Consider the following 17,707-nt stretch of genomic DNA (forward strand, 5'->3'; position numbering starts at 1 on the left):
GAAGGCGCCTGGAAAAGAAACAGGAGGTCCCGAGATATTCAGCCTCAGCATCCCGCAGCAAGGTCTTTTCCACTTCAGGAACGGCAGGTAATACACCCGAGGGACAGGGAGGGGCTAGGCTGAGACTGTCAGAAGAAGAAAAGGAGAGACGCCGCTGAGAGCGTTTGTGTTTTTTTTTTTGTGAAACCGGGCCATGTGGCCAGAGATTGCGGACTGAAAGGGGGGAAGGCAGAGCCGTCGGGAAACTAGAACACCCAGTCCAAGTGCAGGCCAGTGGACTGGGGGCAGCGTTGTATAAAGGCCCTCCAATGACCCAACCCCCCTCCGAAGGAGTGATGGTTCTACCTATTCGGATTACAACTTCCCAAGGAGTGATGTTTAACTCTACTGCATTAATTGACAGTGGGGCCTCCATGAATTTTATGGATGCAAAGTTAGCCAAGCGTTATGGAATTTCTAGGTGGAAACTGGACGTTCCCCTATCTGTGGAGACCATCGATGGGAGACCCCTGAAGTCAGGAGGGGTGACACACGCCACGGAGGAATTGAAACTCCAAATTCCTGGGCATGAGGAGTTCATTTCGCTGTACGTGTCAGATCTCTCGAACTTTGAGGTGATTCTGGGAATGCCCTGGCTAGCCAAGCACGAACCCAAAATAGGTTGGAAGGAGGCGGTGGTGTGGTTCACCTCTCAGTATTGTCAAGAGAACTGTCAACCCGAAGGAATCAAGAACACCTTAGCGGGGGCAGTACAAGAGAGCGAGCAAGTGACCCTCCCTTCGAAGTATGAGGAATTCAAAGACGTATTTGATGAAAAAGAGGCAGAGACTCTACCCCCCCACCGCCCTTACAACTGTGCAATTGATCTCGTGCCAGGAGCCAGCATCCCATTGGGGAGAATTTACTCTCTCACAGAAATTGAGAGGGAGGCCCTGAAGGACTTTCTGGAAAAGAACCTGAAGCGAGGATTCATACGTCCCTCACAGTCCCCTGCTGGAGCGCCCCTGTTGTTTGTGAAGAAGAAGGGGGGGGCTCAGACCTTGTAACGACTACCGTGCATTGAATCAGATCACCATCCCTAACAGTTACCCACTGCCCTTGATTTCAGAGCTACTAGACCGCCTACGCTCAGCAAAAATCTTCACGAAGCTGGACTTAAGAGGAGCATACAATCTGGTCAGAATGAAGGAGGGACATGAATGGAAAACAGGATTTCTGACTTCTTACGGTCAGTTTGAATATTTGGTCATGCCGTTCGGGCTTTCGGGGAGTCCAGGCATGTTTCAAAAGTTCATGAATGACGTGTTTAGATATCTGTTGGACACGTATGTGATTTGTTACTTGGATGATATCCTAGTGTTCTCAAAGAATCAAGAAGACCATGACCTGCATGTGAAAACTGTGTTGAAGAGGCTGAGAGAGAATCATCTGTATGCTAAGCTAGAGAAATGTGGATTTGACCTCAAGTCTTTGGACTTCCTTGGGTACCAAATCTCAGCGGAGGGAGTGGAGATGGACCCAGGGAAAGTGAGTTGTATATTGGACTGGGGCCAACCTGTTACCAAAAAGGATGTACAACGTTTTCTAGGGTTTGCCAATTATTACAGAAAGTTCATCCCAGGGTTTTCCAAATTAACAGCTCCTCTGACTGACTGGTTAAGGGGAAAGAAGAAATTTCAATGGACAGAGAACGCTACAAATGCCTTTGAGGAGTTGAAAAGAACATTCGCTACTGAGCCCATTCTGCGCTTCGCTGATCCAACCCGCCCTTTCGTCGTGGAAGCAGATGCTTCTGATTTTGCCATTGGGGGGGTCCTTCTGCAATTAGACCAAGAAGGGAAGGAGCTGCACCCCTGCGCGTACTTCTCTAGAAAGTTACAGCCTGCAGAGAAGAACTATACAGTATGGGAGAAGGAATTATTAGCTATCAAGGACTCTTTTGAGAACTGGAGACAATATTTGGAGGGGGCCTCTCATCAGATCGAAGTGCGCTCCGACCACAAGAACCTAGAGAGCCTACAAACAGCCAGAAAGCTGAACCAGAGACAGATAAGATGGTCCCAGTTCTTCACTAGGTTCAACTTCAAGATTACTTACCATGCCCAAGCCAAAAACCAGAGAGCAGATGCCTTATCCAGGCAGCCACAATTCAAAGAAAGCGAGTCTGAGGACCAGCCTCAGTACGTGATCCCACCAGAGAAATTGACATTGGGATCATGTCAGCCTTCATGGGAAGAAGAACTCAAAAGGGCCCAACAGGCAGATGCAGGCATGCAACGATATATTCAGGAGGTGGGACAGGATCAAGACCCTGAAGTAAGTTTCCACTGGCGAGATGGACTGTTATGGTTTAAAGCAGCCAGGTATGTGCCAGAAGGAGAGTTAAGACACAGAGTCCTACGTCAATGTCATGACTCCATCACCGTGGGGCACTTTGGTATTTACAAAACCATTCAGAACGTGGCTAAGGACTTTTGGTGGCCTAAAATGCGTCGGGATATTGAAGACTACGTAAAATCCTGTTCTGTCTGTATGCAAACGAAAACACAAACAGGAAAACCAGCAGGGCTGTTGCAACCACTACCTGTCCCAAACGAACCCTGGAAGGACCTTTCCATAGATTTTATAACTGATCTACCAAAGTCACAAGGAATGACGGCCATCCTAGTAGTGGTAGATTTACTCACCAAAATGGCGTATTTTCTTCCTTGTTCAGGGGCCTTAGAGGCAAAAGAGACAGCCAAGCTGTTCATCAAGGAAATCTATCGGTTGCATGGGTTGCCAAACAGTATAGTTTCGGATCGAGGAACCCAGTTCACAGCTAAGTTTTGGAGAGCAATGTGGAAACAGCTGCAGACGGAGCTAAAACTCTCTTCAGCTCATCATCCCCAGACAGACGGTCAGACGGAACGACTGAACGCCGTTTTGGAAAGATATTTACGTTGTTATGTGTCCTACCAACAGACTGACTGGGTGTCATATTTGCATTTTGCAGAGTTTACCTACAACAACTCTTTACATTCCAGCACTAAGCAAACCCCGTTCTTCGCTAATTATGGATTTCATCCTAAAGCCTTCCCAAGCAGCTCAGAAGGGGTGTTGGTGCCAGCTGCAGAAGACTTTCTGAAAGAATTACAAGCTGCACAACAGACGTTGAAACAGCAGTTAAACGAAGCCAAGACGGAGTACAAGACAGTTGCTGATCTGCACAGGAGAGAGCCCCCCCCTCCAACCAGGAGACCAGGTATGGCTGTCCACCCATTTCATTCAGATGCCAGGCAAATGTAGGAAATTACAAGACAAGAGGGTGGGGCCTTTTGAAATAGAGGCTCAAATCAATCCCGTGGCGTGACTGAAGTTACCAGACACGTTCAAAATGCACCCTGTGTTTCATCGATCTCTGCTAACGAAAGCAGCCCCTCCCAGTGATTTACGGCCAGAGGAGCCTCCAGGGGCTCCACTCCTGGTAAATGAGCAGACTGAGTTTGAAGTTGAGGAAATTCTGGACTCCAGAATAAGGTGCAACAAATTGCAGTATTTGATTCACTGGAAGGGCTATGGACCAGCAGATAGATCCTGGGAAGCTGAAACTGATGTGCATGCTCCAAAATTGGTAAAACTTTTCCATCAACGTTTTCCCCATCGCCCCAAGCCAGTCGGGGGGGGGGAGCACAGCCTGAGAGAGGGGGTGATGTCGAGGTGCAGGGTTGGAGTCCCGGGGATTTAGAGGAATGGGATTCAGAAGAACTAGAGAGAAGGGGGGGAATAACTTCACCACAATGGAGTGAAGAAGAAGCAGAGGAAATTCCAGAGATAGAGTTGCCTAGCAACGGGAACCTTGAAGGCTTGGTAGATTCAGAGGCTTCTCGGGAAGTTCCCACACCTCCTCTGCTCCCCCCCTCCCCCATACCGGAGTCAGAGACTTCAGAGGAGGAGGGGCCCGTGCTTCCCCCCTCGCCGCATACTCGAAGACATTTGAAAAGACAAGAGAGGAGGGAAGGAAGGAGGGCGGTGACTGAGGGTCCGTTAAGGAGGAGTGAAAGGCTGCGCGCCCGTTTGCCCCCTTCTTAAGAGACAGGCGGGAAAGCAGCCCCTTGCTCTGTCAACTTTCTTCCACGTCGCAGGATCTGTAACTCTGTGTTGCTTCATGAGAAGGCGCAGTCTTTATCTGGATGTTACCTTAATAAAAACTGAATTGCTTTCAACCACAAGCCTGGTTCCTGAGTCCCATCCTGGGCATGACACTGGGACACTCAGAGCACCCCTTGTGAGGCTCCCACTGGTCTTCTACCAAGGCACTAACCAAACACTTATGTGCTTAGCGTCAACTATGCTTGAACACAGAGAAAAGTGTCATAATGTTTAAGTCATTGGTTTTCTTCTAGAAATGCATAATATCAAATATTTACAGATACTGTTTTAATGGTAGCTTTAGTTAATAATATATGAAATATGAATATAGTTTCAGTGATGATTTGGAGTGCTAATTAAATGTTGTTGGATATAAATGAGTTCCTGTTACTATAGAACTCAGAAGTTTCCTATCTCCTATATAAGTACAGTGGTACTGAAAGTCAGCCCATCGTGTGTGTGCATTTTGTAATTTCAGTGCATCCCATATCACTGGGCAATTTTGACTGTCATATATAACAGAGCATATAAGCTATGCTGACATTTCACATTTGCAACACTAGGCTATTCATTTCCTAACAACCATGCAAAATGCATACCTTTTTCATCTTTCTTGTTAGCATTTCTTTTGAAGTCTGAACTCTGCCTGATCAGACGGCACTGCCGGCCAAGAAACTCAGAAAACCAATCAGCCACTCTTCCTCCACAATCATATGTCTGCACTCTGCAAGGAAAATGTGTAAGGAACAATTCAGCAATCTCTTTCAATTGCAAAACCAATGTCAGTTTGGTGGTAATGTATAATTAGATATATGTTATGCCTCCTCCTTAAAATTCATCTGTAAGTATTATAACACAATTTTAAACTAAAACATTTGGAAAAATGATTCTGTTAATCAAGGATATTATCCTCTATTATTTATATAACACGTTCAATTTGCAAACTGCTTTACCATTTTTCTTGTGTTTCTCAGTATTGTACAAATGGGTAACCGAATCCAAGTTGACTTGCATGGCCAAGATGACACAATAGTGAGGTTTGGACATTCATCACTGGCTCAGTGAACCATGGTTTACAAAACTGCATAGTGGTGCCATAGCTTGTGATCTTCCCTCACCACCACCACCACCACCACCACCACCACCACCGCACTTGGCTTCAGCACAGAGATCCTGTCTTGCATTAAGGCACAGTTCTCCATTACTTATTTAATATTAGTTAACAAACCAGTATAATAAGCCAGGATCAGATATAATAATCCCTCTCCCTCTGAAAGTATATGAGTATCTGCTTATGTACAGTATTATTTTAAATGGATTTTCATTTGCCCCCCTCTGATTCCAAGTCTTCAAGCCTAAAGTGATCTAGATGAGCCAGCAAGATCCACTGAAACTCAAGAGGCCCAACAGCAGGGTAATTACCAACAGGGGAGCTGTCCAGCAGCGCCAGCAGAGTTATCAAGAGTCAAGGGCTAAATACTGAACAGAAGTGCTTCTTTGAATCTTTTCTTGACAGCACAAGTAGCATACCACCAGTACTCTAACTACCATCAGAAAATAATCAGATATAAGAGGAGCAATTCTAGGTTTAATCTATCACCATATACAATCCACTTCCCTGTCTTCAGTGTGCCTTGCCATGAAGGAAATTTAGGAAACCCATTACAAAAAGCATCAGGTTATTTAACTAACAGAATCATAGATAATAAAATACCTCAATTTACAACCTTGTTCGTGATAAAGTTCTTATAGCTGAAAAGCTCTGGATGGGTAATAAAGGCTGATCATCCTCAAATGACTTTTGGATAATGACAGAAGAAAGGAAAATTACATATATTTAATTTGTAAAACAAGTAATTGCACTGTGTTTGAACAATAAACACCAAGAGTGACTGATCATTTGAAGCAGATTTCCATGTTTATCTCTAACTGCATGAAGAATTGTGCATAGATCCAAATAGATGCTATATAGCGGATTTCCCTTTCTAATTCAGCAACTGGGATTGCATTTTTATAGTCCTTAAATATGTGCTGGAATTCTGTCAGTCAGCCATTCAAGAGAGGGAGGGGGGATGGATCCAGTCCACCTCCCACTCCCCCTTTCCTGCCAAGCAGCAGATGGGTAGGATTGCAGAATTTGTTTAATTTTTTAATTGGCTGTGTGGAGCTCCAGCATTTGCTCTGTTGATTGGAGTGCTCTGTTTTTGAGTTTTTAAAATAATAGTAACAATAAAATAATAATAATAAAATAATAATAATAATGATGATGCTAGATTGTGAGCCTGTTAAACTTATTTCCTTATATAAATAATTGCTTACTGAAGATTTGGGTATGTCTTTTCTCTTTCAGCTGGGAATTGCAGGAGGGGAGAGTGCTATTGCACTCAGATCCTACTTGTGGGCTTCCCACAAGCATCTGGCTGGCCACTGTAAGAATAAGATGCTAGACTAAATAGACTATTGACCTGATCCAGCAGGCTCTTCTTATATTCTCATAATTCAGAGTTACTAGTTCCATGTTAACAACTGAAAATCAGGAGAGACTCTTATCTCAAACTGGAGGAATAAGAAGACAGAATTATGAGGGGGATAAGTATTAGAAACATCTATACTTTAAATTTTTAAAATCTCATACACTGTCCATTCTCACAGGTAAGTATTTCATATCCCTATATTGAGTTTTACAGTACATGGCAGAGGATATAGCTACTCTTGAAACAGTAAAGAGTTGTTCAAACAGGCCTCTGTTGGAGGATCATATTGCCTATGTTTGTGGGCAGCCAATGCTGGAAGTTCTTCAGTTCAAAGGGTCAGTGTTACTTTGTATTCTCGTCAACAAAAACCAGTTGACAAGGTTACACTGGACCTTTCTAGAGAAACCAATTAATTGCATAGATAGCATTGAGATTAGACTGGCAGCTATTTGGTTAAATATATAGAGGATAATGGGATTGGGACAGATAGGGTGAAAAATTGTGCTGGTGCTATAAGGAAACTAGGGATAAGGTGGGGAAAGACTGATACAATATGCGGGGTGGACAGACATGCAGGGAGCCCAAGTGGGTTATTATATTATTATTTGAACCATTTATATACCTCTTAATTACAATTGTCTCCAGGTGATGTACAAGTAACTCAATACAATAAGGATAAAGAGCAGTCAGAACTATAAAATCAGTATTCAGTGAAAATTCCTGCTGGAATTTAAAAAAAAAAAAAGGCTTCAGTAGGAGTCAGAAGCTCAATGGGGAGGGCCCTATCTGACCTCACCTGGAATTCCATAAAATTCTGCCCACAATACTGAATGCATGCCTGCTGGTGAATGTGAGATGTGCATCCAAGCCATGGGGGACCATTATCAGTGACTCCCCTGAAGACCTCAGTGACTGGGCAGGGATATAATGAGTCAAGAGGTGCTTAAGGTATTATGGACCCAAGTTGTTAAGGGCCTTTCAAATTACTACAAGAAACTTGAGCATGGCCTGGTAGTGCAAGCTTTTAAGCACTGGACTTATGTACTGGCAATAGTCTGTCCCCACCAACAGTCTAGCTGCAGCATTTTGCACCAGCTGGACCCTCTGGACCAGGCCCAAGGGTAGCCCCACATACAGCACGTTGCAACAATCAATTCTTGAGGTTATCAGTGCATAAATCACTGTAGCCAGGCTTTCCCTGTTTAACAGCCATAGTTGGGGTACCAGCTATAGCTGGTTAAAAACACTCCTAACCAAGACTACTTGAGCCTCAAGCCACTAAGATGGATCCAGGAGAACCCCAAACTCCAAACCTTTTTTTTTCAGAGGGAGCACAGTGTCATCCATAACAGGCAGCTGACCAATCTCCCAGATACAGGGAAACACCCATCCACAGTGTTTTCCCAGGGATCAAGCTCAGTTTATTGGTCCTCATCCAGTTCATCACTGCACCCAGACAATGGTCCAGATCATGCACAGCTTTACTTGACTCAAAAGGTATAGAAAAAAAGAGCTGTGTGTTATCAGCATACTGATGATACTTTGCCCACAATGACCACACCCAGTGGTTTCATACAGATGTTAAACAGCACTGGGGACAAGATCATACCCTGCAGCACACCATACTGCAAGGACTAAAACACATTCTCCCAATGCCACTCTCTGGACACAACTCTGTAGGTAGGAGCAGAACCACTGTAAAACAGTGCCGCCAATACCCATCCCACAGAGCTGATTATTGAGGATATCATGGTCAACGGTATAAGCTGTCAAGAGATCATGAAGCAGAAGCAGAGATGCACTCCTTTTGTCCCACCCTCAATACAGATCATCAGGGTGACCAAGGCTGATTCAGTCCCCTGAACTGAGCCTGAATCCAGACTGAAATGAATCCAGATAATCCATATCCTTCAAGAACTCCTGAAACTGCTTGGACACCACTCTCTTCACCTTACCCAAGAAAGAGGAATTCTTGACTGAGTGGTGGTAGTTATAAACCATAGGATCCAGGGTGAGCTTCTCCAAAAGTGGGTGCACTACCATCTGTTTAATGGCAGCAGGCACAACTCCATCGCATGAAGATGCATTCATCACACCCTGGACCCATCCAATCAGCCCTCCCTGACTGGCTGTCAACTGCCAGGGTGGACAGGGGTCAACAGAGCAAGGCAAGAGCTGATCACACCATTGCGAGTGTCCTGTCCACATCAGCAAGCTGCATAAACAGAAATCAATCCCATAGAGTATGAGAAGGCATTGCATTGGACACCTTGACTGGAGTTGCAACAAATGTAGCATCCAAGGCACTACAGAGCTGAGCAGATTTATGCTCAAAGTGCTGTGCAAACTGCTCTCAGTATGCTGCCAAATACTCCAGAGGCCCATCCCACTCCTTCTGGTACAACCAGACTACCTGAAATAACTCTGCTGGACAGCATGGATGCAATGTAGGCAGCAAAGGAGGTTTTCACAAACTTCGCTGTTGCTTTGTAGGCAAAGAATGTCGCCTAACAACCATTGGGTCACCTTTGGAGTGAATTTTCCACCACTTGCACTTATCTCCCAGCCTGCTTTGTTGTCCACAGCTCCTTGGTAAACCAAGCAGTGCAGCTTCTGCAGCACCAAAAAGGACCCTCAGGAGCAATTGTGAGGCATCCTCATCTCACCATTCCATAGCAAGATCATGATCTTGACAAGGCTCTATCCCTTCAAAAATCCCCTAGAGCATTCAAGAGCCTACCAGGTTCCATCAGTCTCTCGGAGGAGACCATCCAAATCGGTCCCCCACACCTGCAGGGTGGGGCTTCTGCTAGGGCGGGGCTATAAATAAAACTTTGCTGAGAAGATAGCATGGGGGGGCTTGCTTGGCAGTTTCCAAAGGGGAAAAAGAATGCGGAATTAGAGAAGAAAAGGAAACCAAAGTGCAGATACTACCTATCCTAAAGCAGAGGGGAGAAAGAGGAGGCAAGCAAGCAGCAGCAAGTTAAGTGGTGCCTGGGAGGCAGAGGACATTTGTAGCCTCTCCAGGAACAATGAGCCCATCCAAGCGGCCAGGAGACCAATAAGGTAGCTCCATCTCATGAGAACAAATAAACTCAGCTGCAGCTGTGGCTCTTCCCTAGGTCAGAACACTATTCCATGAGGCTTGCCAATGGCAGCAGATTGCCATCAAAGGAGGTTGTTCCTTCAGATTGATTGACGGCTGAGGGTGGCCTCCTTTTCTGCTCTGTGTAGGTGTCAGGGAAAAGCTGGGGGGGCAAAGATTGTCAAGAGAGATATGAAGAAAGGTGGTCTTTTGTCTCTGTTTCTGTATGCCACTGTGAGAGGGGAACTGTAGAACAGTGTTCTTCAGAGTTCAGTCTTGTCCCCTATGCTATTTAACATCTACATGGAACCACTAGGAGAGATCACCTGGGATTTTAAAGTGCAGTGTCTCCAATATTAGATGGCACACATTTCTATTTCTTCTTTTCATCAACTATTAGGAAAGCTGCTGATGTTCTGAATCTATGTCTAGAGTCAGTTATGGCTTGACTAAAGGCTAATAAATTGAGACAATCAAGACAAGACAGAAGTGCTCTTGATCTAAAGAGACTCTGGAAGAGAAACTCAACCTGTTTTTGATAGGGTAGTGTCTCCTATGAAGAATCAGGTTTGCACCTTGGGAGTACTTCAGGACTGTGCACCTAGATGCTCAGGTGGCAGCTGTAGCCAGGAATGCCTTTGGTGGCTTAGGTGATGCATCCTGAAAAGTGACTGCCCATAGTGACACACGCCTGGCCACAGTTACATCAAGAGTAGATTATTGCAATACACTCTACATGAAGAATCTTCACAAATTACAACTGGTCCAGAATGCAGCAGCAAGGATGCTGGTGGGCCCCCATTTATGGGATCATATTACACTTGTGTAAGGTCCGTGCTGCTAATCAATTTGTTTCCAGGCACAAATCAAAGGGTTGTTTATGACCTTATTCAGGATACCTTAAGACCCACCTCATTGCTGCCTAAAGTACTAGTTTTAGTGAAAGCTTGGTTGAGGGAGATGAGAAAAAGGGCCTTTGGTGAAACTTAAGTTTTCACACTCTTTGCCACTTGCTCACTTCTCGTGTTTTTCCATATGGCAAAAACTGTTTCATTTAGGAATGCTTTTGGTTTACTGGATGCTTCTTTTAATTGCTGCACCTCTCTCTCTTTTGCTATATTGTATTTTTGGAGTGTATTGAATTTTATAGCTGGTTTTAATTGTTGCTAGCTGCCCTGAGTAGTGAGTAAGTACTAGAAAGATGAGATAAAAATGCCTATCTCAAAGCACAGCATGGGCATCTCTCTGTATGTCTCTTCTTCAGAGGTATGCTGTGGAACGTGAGGTCTTTTTCTGGGGTCAGGCTGCTGGAGTTATTCTTTGCAAGCCTGTGATAGGGGAACTGGGGCATGCAAAGCCCTTGAAGGTCTCTTTAGCCTTGCACATCATGAGACTTTTTTAGTGACAGCTGGAAGAGAAACGTGAGACTGTATGCTTCCTTGGAACACTGATTAAGAGAGAATTAAAATGAAGGTGGGGAAGAAGGAGGAAAAGGTAGAAGGGTGAGTAGCTATATAACCTGACTCTATTCCTGAAGGACTAAGCAAAGGTCTATGTCTTGGACTCTGCCTTAGAAACAGGGTTTTTCCCAGATCAAAGAAGTGTACCTACAGTAACAGTAGGATCCATATTTTCACACCATGGATGATGATGAGTGGGAAAGTATGCAGAGAGCAAGAAGTGTCTACTGTACACATTTTGGGCTAAGGCTGATAGATGCTAACAGGTACCATTGTGTTTATTTATTATTTGTATTTATAAGCCTCATAAAATAAATTTTCTAGGAGTTGTACAGAAAAATAAAACAATAATAAAATGTGCAACAAAAATCCACAATAAACTTCAAGATAGCACAAAATCACACAAAATGTACAAAAGGCCAGCACAAAAATATATAACAAAAATAAATGTCCACTACAGAACCTAAAAACCACTAATCATGCTACAGAGACTAACCCTCCCCCCAATATCTTCAAAGACCTTTTGAGAAAAAGTCTTAACCTGGCACTGAGAGGACAGCTATATGGGTACCAGGTGGCTTCCCAAGAGAGAACATTTCATAGCCAGGGGCCATGACCAAAATCACCCTCTCTTCTGGACTATAATGCAAACTTCAGATTGAGGGGTACATGGAGAATAGCCTCCATAGGTGACCATGGAGGAGGCATTTCATTAGGTACCAAGGTCTCAAGTTTTGTAGGGCTTTATAGGTCAAAATCAACTGACTCAGTGGGAGGCTGGTCCACTAGGGCAACTGGGGTATTGCCCCATCAACTTCAGTCTATCCTCATCCAGTTCCCACTTGTTTGCCTTCCTATTTACAATTGGACTAAGGGGTTGCACTGCCTATCAGCACCCTCCTCCTCAGTTTCAGTATTGCTCTTGTAGAACTCAGCAGGGAGGAAGATGATGGAGACTAAACTAGGATGAGCTGGCTCTGTCCGCCATTGTCTCTAGCTCACCCTACCATTGGTTTTCCTGCCTTCTGCTTCATGAGTCTCAGTGGTCACCGCCACCACTGCTTTGGCTGGTGACTACAATGCCTCAGACATAGAGTTTTCTGTGCCAGGGCTTTAGGAAGGTCGAATAGTGGACATGCCTTGGATGGCTTGGTTGCATCAGGAACTAGACAAGGAGGAAGGCATCTGCAAATTCACGTGTCTATGCATAACAAACGAGTCCTTCCTATTGTAAGTTTTAAGAATGATCTTATCTTTGTTGGAAGTGGGGCAAGAGCAACTCCTATTTGGGTTCTTTTGTTTGTATTCCAGAAGGAAGATAGAGTTAGGGTCCTCCAGCTGGCTAGGCTTGCTTACCTTTACCTGTGCTGTTCTCTACCTAACTTCCTTCCAGTGTAAGCTGGTATGTTCAGGCAAGCTGACCTGCCCCTCCTTCATTTTCTTCTTCGACTGTCTGAGGAGAGAGGAAACTCTCTCTCCTGAGCCATAAGGGCAATACCCAAGTCTGGGCATTGCGCCTCCAACTTAGTTAGTTAGAACTAGGTATACTTTTCCTATCTACTACATGTTTCCATAACAATCTTAGTGTCAAGAGCTGCTAGAATCTGTGTGTGGTTGCCTGGTGTTGTGACATACTGAACTTTAGGTGGCAGGCTTCTCAGTGAAGAACCTTCTGGGCTGACTCCACCCACCCAGGCTGATCATTAGCTCCTTCTAGGCAGGAAGGAGTATAAAGGGTGCTCTTTGCCAACGGAGCCTTGGTTGAGCAACAAGGTCTTCCTGAGCTTTGGCATGTTCCTGCATCCTTGGTTATTTGCCACTCCTGACACCTGGCATAGTTTTCAGTTCTGACTTGCTTTTCGGTTCTGAGTCCTAGCTTGCTCATCAGTGCTGGCCTGTCTCAAGGCTCCTAGTTCCTCACTCCTGACTTACCTCACACTACAGGCCATGGCCCAGCCTTGGAACCTGGCTGCCTAAGCCTTGGGTTAGTTCATCTTTCCGGAAAAGCAATGGCATTTCCTAGTGTGAAGGTGCTAATGTATCTCTAAAATAGCAACAAGATGAACTCCTAACAGCCAGGATGATGCTGTGATCACATTTGTAACTTATCATTTCGGCACTGCACTATCAGGGGTCGACAACCTTTTTAGACCAGTATGCACATTCTGAATTTTAAGAAAGTGCTGTCCACAAAATGGCTGCTGTAGGTTGTGTAGCCTAACACAAAATAGCTGCCATGGTGGCACAGCATAACTGAACAAAGCTGCTATATGGCTGTGGTATGGCACAAAATTATAGAAAGTACAGTCATTACTGCTTTGCTCCCCCAGTCAACATCATGCTTACAACGGAGTGCTGATCCAGACTGTGGAGATACCATAATAATGATTTCCCTATCCACACAGTTATACTGTTGCTGCCTAATAACAACAGGGAGCTTTCCCCAGTACTAGGGGGAAAATGCAAGGTGACCACACCACACTCATTCTTTCTTGCACACATAGGGCATTCAAACACTAACCACAGACCACACATGCATCTCTCTCTCTCTCTCTCTCACACACACACACAGAATTGAGCAACCACATACATTCACAAAAGCCTGCTGCCAGCTTTATTTATTTTCATTTATTTAAATTTATATCCTGCCCTTCCTCCTAGAAGGAGCAAACAAAACACTAAAAACACTATAAAACATCTTAAAAACAAAAGACTTTAAAACAAATTAAAACAATGTGGCTGGCGGGCAACAATCAACTGATCGAATGGGGTGATTCCCACCGCTCCTCCCCCAGCAACATTGAAAAACAGCGCCTTCGTGGGGTGAAGCAAGTGCCTGCTGCCACTTCACATGTCTGGCAGGCAACAAACAAGCAAACAGGACAGCCCACTAGTCGAGCAGATGAACCACTTCTCTCTCACCACCACTATGTAAACATTGTTCCAAACTAACTGGAGTGCAAGGGCACCACCACCAACTGCTCTACACTGCTCTGCCATTTCCACAGCATAATCTACACCAGTGGTTCCCAACCTGGGGGGCGTGACCCCCAAGGGGGCATGAAGTCATCCGGAGGAGGGGCTGGATAGTAAAGAAATTAATTATTAATTATTATTATTTAAAAAATCTTCACTCCCTGGACGCTGTCTGCTCCCTATTGCCGCTGCAGATGACACCTCCCCCTTGCTCCAAACCAGAGGGAAGGCCTTTTGCTGAAGCAACAGAGCATCTTTCAGGTGTGCCGAGGGCAGATGTTTGCCTATAAAACATGTGGCAGTTGCTGAAGGAGGCTGAGGGTGTTACCAGGAAGAAGAGGGAATTGGTCCCTGGCTATGGTCTGAAGGCACATGAGGCCAGCACCCTGCTGAAGTTAAGTAGGGTTTGTCATGAAGTGGTACCAAGGTCACCCAGTGGGCTTCATGGCTAAGTGGGGATTTGTACCTGGATCTTAGTCCAACACTGTAACCCACAGGTGTTGGGAGACAGGACTGTACATCTTCAGGCTGTGTGTGAGGGTGGGGAGGGGGATACCAATTTGATTGGATCCTTGCATTAAAAAAAAAAGCAACACCTCCCTGCAAATAGAAGATTAGCACATCAGGGAGTTTCTAATGCAGCTCATGATTCTGTGTTTCTGTCTGCAGGGCCTTTTAATTAAAAGGGACATTTGGAGATGTGATTTTGCCATGCACCATCTGAAAGAGTTCATTCTATTTCTACCACTTCAGAACTGAACATAAGAATAAAATCAGACTAGAAAACATAAGACTACAGAAGAAGGCTCAGCAAACGTAGGATGACTCAGGAAAAGGCAAGACTGAAAATCAAAAGTGCTAGGAAGTCATAAAGAGGGAAGATAGTGAGGTACAGAGGTGAAAGCACTAACCCCCCTCCTCAATGTATCCATTATTTTGTCTTCATAATCTAGCACCCCCAGCACTACCACATTGCTGCTTCTTGGTTATTATTATTATTTTCAAAAAGCTCAGCCGGTTGGCTGAGGTCCACAAACTGCAGCTGAAATGTATTTATTTACTTAATTATTATTGTATTCATATCCCACCTTTCCTCCAAGTTGCTCAAAGTGGTGTACGTGGTCCCCCCCTTTCCATTTTATCCATACAGCAACTCTGTGAGATAGGTTAGGCTGAAAGACTGTGTCTGGCTCAAGGTCACCCAGTGGGCTTCATGGCTGGGTGGAGATGTCAACCTGGATCTTAGTCCAACACTGTAACCCACTGGTGTTGGGAGACAGGATTGTGCATCTTCAGGCTATGTGTGTGTATGGAGGGGGCAGGGAGGTACCAATTTGATTGGACCTTTGCATTAAGAAAAAGAGCAACCCCTGTCTGTATTCAGAGGGAGTTTACCATTGCTCCCTCTGAGACTAGTCCTCCCCAGCTGGCTAGAGCCTGCTCAGCTTGCCACAGCTGCACAAGCCCCTTCCTTGTCCGCAACTCCCAGCTAGGGGGCAACTGGGCTCCTTGGGACTATGCAGCCTGCCCACGGCTGCCCAGGTGGCAGGGCACGTAACCCCTGAGCCACTCACCGTGGGGGTGATCTTTAGCTGGCCCTTGACACCCAGGAGACACGAGCAGGGATTTGAACTTACAGACTCTGGACTGCTAGCCAGGCTCTCCTCCCCACTGTGCTATATGCCCATGCCTCGGAGTTGCCAAGGAAAGCTTTTGAGGGTGCCATGGTGTCCATGGACACTAGGCTGCTGATCTCCACATTAAGTACATAGTGATGCACTGGGGGGGTGGTTGTTGGAGGAGGGTTCAAGACCAAAAAGTGATGTGCTCAGTTCAGTGGTAGAGCATCTGCTTTGCGTGCAGAAGATTCTAGGGTCAATCCCCGGCATCCCCAGGTAGGACTGGGAGAGACTCCTGTCTGAAACCCTGGAGAGCTGCTGCCAGTCAGTGTAGATGATAACGACTGAGCTGGCCAATGGTCTGACTCAATATAAGGCAGATTCCTGTGTTCTTAAGGTAGCCTGCCAGTACTGGGAGGATAACTCTCTATATTTTCTGAAAGAAGTCCTTTGGTCCTTCAAGGTCTTTTCAAAGTCCCTCTATAGCAACCCAAATCCATTTATTCTGTTCTTGAGCACATTTTCATTGAGTGTTACTTTACATTTGTCAGTATTACATTTCATTTGGCACATCAGCACATTTATAAAAGTCTCAATTTTTCCCCTGGACATTACTGGCTCTAAAACTGGGTGTTTCAGTATTTTGTCATGAACAAATTTAGCTTTAGTGTTGTACAGCTGCTTCTACTGGCAGGGCAATTTATAGAGTGAGAAACAAGAACACTCTGAATGTTGATCCCCAGGGGATTAAATGCCATTTGCATTTGCAGAGAGTCAGAAGAAACACAGAAGGATACCAATTACTGATTAAAACAAAACCAATTGCATTTATTGTGGTGATGATGTTAGGACTGGGCAGGATTTTACTCTTATGTGTGCTTGTGTAGTGTTTATCACAGCACATTTCAGCTTCTGAAGGAACCACCACATGGGTATTCAAATATTAGACACTTTTAGCCTGATCAGAAGATATTCCCTCTGCCCCGAACCACTTGTCAGGGCTTGAGTTTGCAACTTGTCTTGAGAACTAATAAACCAAGGGATATCAAATGAGGTTTCACCCTGTAGGCAAGTAAATTCGTGTTTATGGCACAGTAGTAACTAGGCTATAATGCACCACACACCTTTACTGCAAACACTGGAAAATTATTCATTCAGCGACTTGTTCACAATAAGCGAACAGTTTTTAAAAGAGGACAGCCATCCAATAAAATGAGAATTAAGCTTGTAGATCAATATCATCACCCAGAGCTGGTGACAGAACTGGAGAATTGAAATTTGGAATAGAGAACTGGACATGCAGAAAGGTCTGCCACGCACTTGAAAATCATGGAGACTCCAACAAGACATTTTTAATAGGAAGGATAACATTACAAGGCTAGCATATGGATAGGACCTCTCCCCTTCAGTAGCTATTGATTGGTGGGAACTCCATAACCAATTCTTAACCGAGCCAGGATAAGTTCTTTTCCTCGGTGCTTAAGTGAAACATGTGATTACAACTCAAGCGCTGGTTTCAACTCAAGAAGCTTTTTTCTGGCCTGGCCTTCTCACAGCTCTTGCCATTAGTCTTTCAGTTTGGACTAAAGGATGGGGACAAAATCACTTGATGGTACTTCTGCATGATAAAAGCAGACAATGCCCCCCCCAAGTTATATATTTTTGTTAGAATATCAGCAATTTCAAGTTCTTTAAGAACTTTGGGGTGGACATGGTGATTTGTCAGTTTTTATTTTGTCAATAAGATCTAGAACTTCATCTCCTGTCACCACCATTTTCCTCAGTTCTTCAGACTCCCTTCCCATGAAACTTAGTTCAGGCAAGAAATATGCCCTATATTATCTGTTGGGAAGACAGATGCAAAGAATCCATTCAGCTTCTCTGCAATCATCTGTTCTCCTTTAGCACCTCTTTGACTCTCTTTATCATCTAAACATCCATCTGCTTCCCTAGCAAGTATCC

General features: G+C 44.7%; 1 protein-coding gene across 4 annotated transcripts in view; it reads right to left on the reverse strand.

The window, feature by feature from the left end:
• Positions 1-17,707, reverse strand: part of MOCOS (molybdenum cofactor sulfurase) — a 232,946-nt gene that overhangs the window by 43,342 nt on the left and 171,897 nt on the right. For all 4 annotated transcript variants that reach the window (XM_061589658.1, XM_061589656.1, XM_061589657.1 and 1 more), the window contains exon 11: positions 4,731-4,855. In XM_061589658.1, the coding sequence (XP_061445642.1) occupies positions 4,731-4,855 (125 nt within the window). The remainder of the gene's footprint in view (positions 1-4,730; positions 4,856-17,707) is intronic.

Source organism: Rhineura floridana, chromosome 11 (genome assembly GCF_030035675.1).
Source record: "Rhineura floridana isolate rRhiFlo1 chromosome 11, rRhiFlo1.hap2, whole genome shotgun sequence".
In the NCBI taxonomy this organism is placed as follows: Eukaryota; Metazoa; Chordata; class Lepidosauria; order Squamata; family Rhineuridae; genus Rhineura; species Rhineura floridana.